A 2,500-nucleotide genomic window follows, 5' to 3' on the forward strand; every position below is an offset into this window, starting at 1 on the left:
AGATGCCAAGTGACTGAATTTTATGAGGGAGTTTCAAGCTCTACTTGTTCATGAATCAGTTTATACCATCTTTAAGAATCATGAAAGCAAACAAGAACCCTGAAGCATCAAATTAAAGAAAAAAAGGTAAATAACAAGCAGAATGTATTGTTTAGCAATGATAAGAATGACAAATTACCATTTATCATCTGGACTGCCTTGAAATGTTTAGTGTTAGTACATTACAACTAAAGATTATGAGTTTTTATATTCATTCATATACCCCTAAAAACACATATATAAACACACACACACACACACACACACACACACACACACACACACACACACACACACACACACACGCACGCACGCACGCACGCACGCACGCACGCACGCACGCACGCACGCACGCACGCACGCACGCACGCACGCACGCACGCACGCACGCACGCACGCACGCACGCACGCACGCACGCACGCACGCACGCACAAAGAGTTCTATGTACATAGCCTTAAAATTACTATATAATAATTCTCATAATTATTAAAAGATAATTAAATATCTGGAGGAAGAGAAAGATAGACAAAAGCTTTAAGCTGAATATCATTCTTTAAATCAGGTCACGGATTCGATAAAGTTGAAGAAAAAATGTAGCTGCACAAAAGATTATCACAAAGCACTAGAGTTTCATTATTCAAAAGAATTTGATTGCCTTTTTATTATTGTGAGCCTTCTAAAAAGTGCAATCTACCGTTTTTCAAACAATAACAATTACAATAATCATTACAACAAAGTAATGCAGGTTATTAACATAATCTATGCTGCCATATCTTGATTGCTTCAGGGTTCTTTGGTTATTTAACATTTCAAAAAGTAAAGGATTGTTTTTGAAGGAATTATAATTTTATGAATGCCATACATATTATAAGCAATGTTGAACACACACCCATAAAACTGGTCACCTTTAACAAAACAACAAAACTTCACACTGTTTCAAGTAAGGACAGCCCCATTTTAAAAAACAAACATTTTTTTCTTTTACTGTCAAATGAGAAAGAAAATAAATAATAATAACAACAATAATAAAAGTGAAGTCTAAAAAATAAAACACAAGTGGGGCAGCTCCTTGAATGACTCAGAATGACTGCTAAAACACAATCACGCTGTTCGGTAAAGCTCTCTTGCTGACACTGCCCCCGTCCCAAAAGGGGTTTAAGGCAGTCTGGAGGATCACGCACCCAAAGACACAAATACTTCAGCCCCAATGCCCTACACCATACCTCAAATCAAAAGAGCAAATTTATACAATGAGTTTGGCTCTGAGCAGTGAAAAAATCAGATGCTAAAAATATTTAAATGAATATTGAAAAGAAGAAGAAAAAAAGCCATTTATACAATTGAATACAAAATTAACTGTTTAGGATAGCCATGCGAATAATGTAAGAACTGGCTGGGGAGGGATGCTATCTCAGGATCAGTGGCAGTTTAAGGCTTACCCAGAATGCTTTCAAGGCAACCCTTCTTTATCTGTAATAAGTGCAATTGACCTGTTAAGCCAAAGCGGAATAAAAACAATTTCTTGATGCCCCCACAATCATGAGGCAGATGAGGCTAGGGTGAGGTATGGTGTGATGGGGTGGTGAGGGTGTGAGAATTCAGTGAGTTGGTGGTAGTCAGCACAGCACACAGTAGTGGGTCAGAGAAAGGCATTATGGTGGACTGCCTGCTGGTAACTGTACCTGTCACCAGGCCGTGCCCGCTCAGGGATGGGTGGCGGTACTACCCGGGCCCCACGTTCCCCCCCTTCTGCCCCCTCCCCTGCTGGCCGGGCTTCAAACACAGGCAGATCTCCAACATCTATTCCAGCATTTGTTCCTTGCTGGCCAGACTGCTGCGATGACAAACGGGATCGGAGGAGGTATACGTATGTCCTGTATCTCTTCACCTGGCATGAAAGATAATGAATGTCATAATGGCAATGATTAAAAATAATAATCACTATGAAATCATGATGCATTTCTTTCTACGCTTTTCACAACTGACAAACTTTTGAGTTGCAATACCTTGAATAGGTAAAAAAAGATCTAAAACTGATTTTGGGGTACCTTTTGGTATGTACAAAGATTTCCAGCAGTTACATGGAAGATGGGCTCAAATGTTGTAAAATCTTGTTGTCTTTTATAATCATGAAGTGGTTGATATCTATTTCTTCTTAACACAAATATGCTTAATATGTAACCACTTCACAATGAATGTCTCATTAGTTGGAGTACAAGAATCTCAAAGCTAGAGAACCATAACTATAGTGATGACAAGTTTTATATATTGACCCAGATCAGGTTTTATGTCATGAAAACACTTTCAAGGATTGATATGGTGTCTGGTTTCAAAGGAACAGACTTGGTAGTAAGAGATTGTTTCCTATCCTCAGACTACAGCTGGATGTGAACCTAAACACTTGAGGACCTTATATCCTCAGGTACACCAAAGTTACCCCATCAAATAACTTATTGTGTT

General features: G+C 38.8%; 1 protein-coding gene across 6 annotated transcripts in view; it reads right to left on the bottom strand.

The window, feature by feature from the left end:
* Efa6 (Exchange factor for Arf 6) overlaps positions 1–2,500 on the bottom strand; it is an 89,959-nt gene that overhangs the window by 18,290 nt on the left and 69,169 nt on the right. For all 6 annotated transcript variants that reach the window (XR_003476316.2, XM_027364362.2, XM_027364360.2 and 3 more), the window contains one exon: positions 1,723–1,928. Coding sequence is in view for 5 of the 6 variants with exons in the window: in XM_027364362.2 (XP_027220163.1) it covers positions 1,723–1,928 (206 nt within the window). In the remaining variant the exon portion in view is untranslated. The remainder of the gene's footprint in view (positions 1–1,722; positions 1,929–2,500) is intronic.

This window comes from Penaeus vannamei, chromosome 4 (assembly GCF_042767895.1).
Source record: "Penaeus vannamei isolate JL-2024 chromosome 4, ASM4276789v1, whole genome shotgun sequence".
Taxonomy (NCBI): Eukaryota; Metazoa; Arthropoda; class Malacostraca; order Decapoda; family Penaeidae; genus Penaeus; species Penaeus vannamei.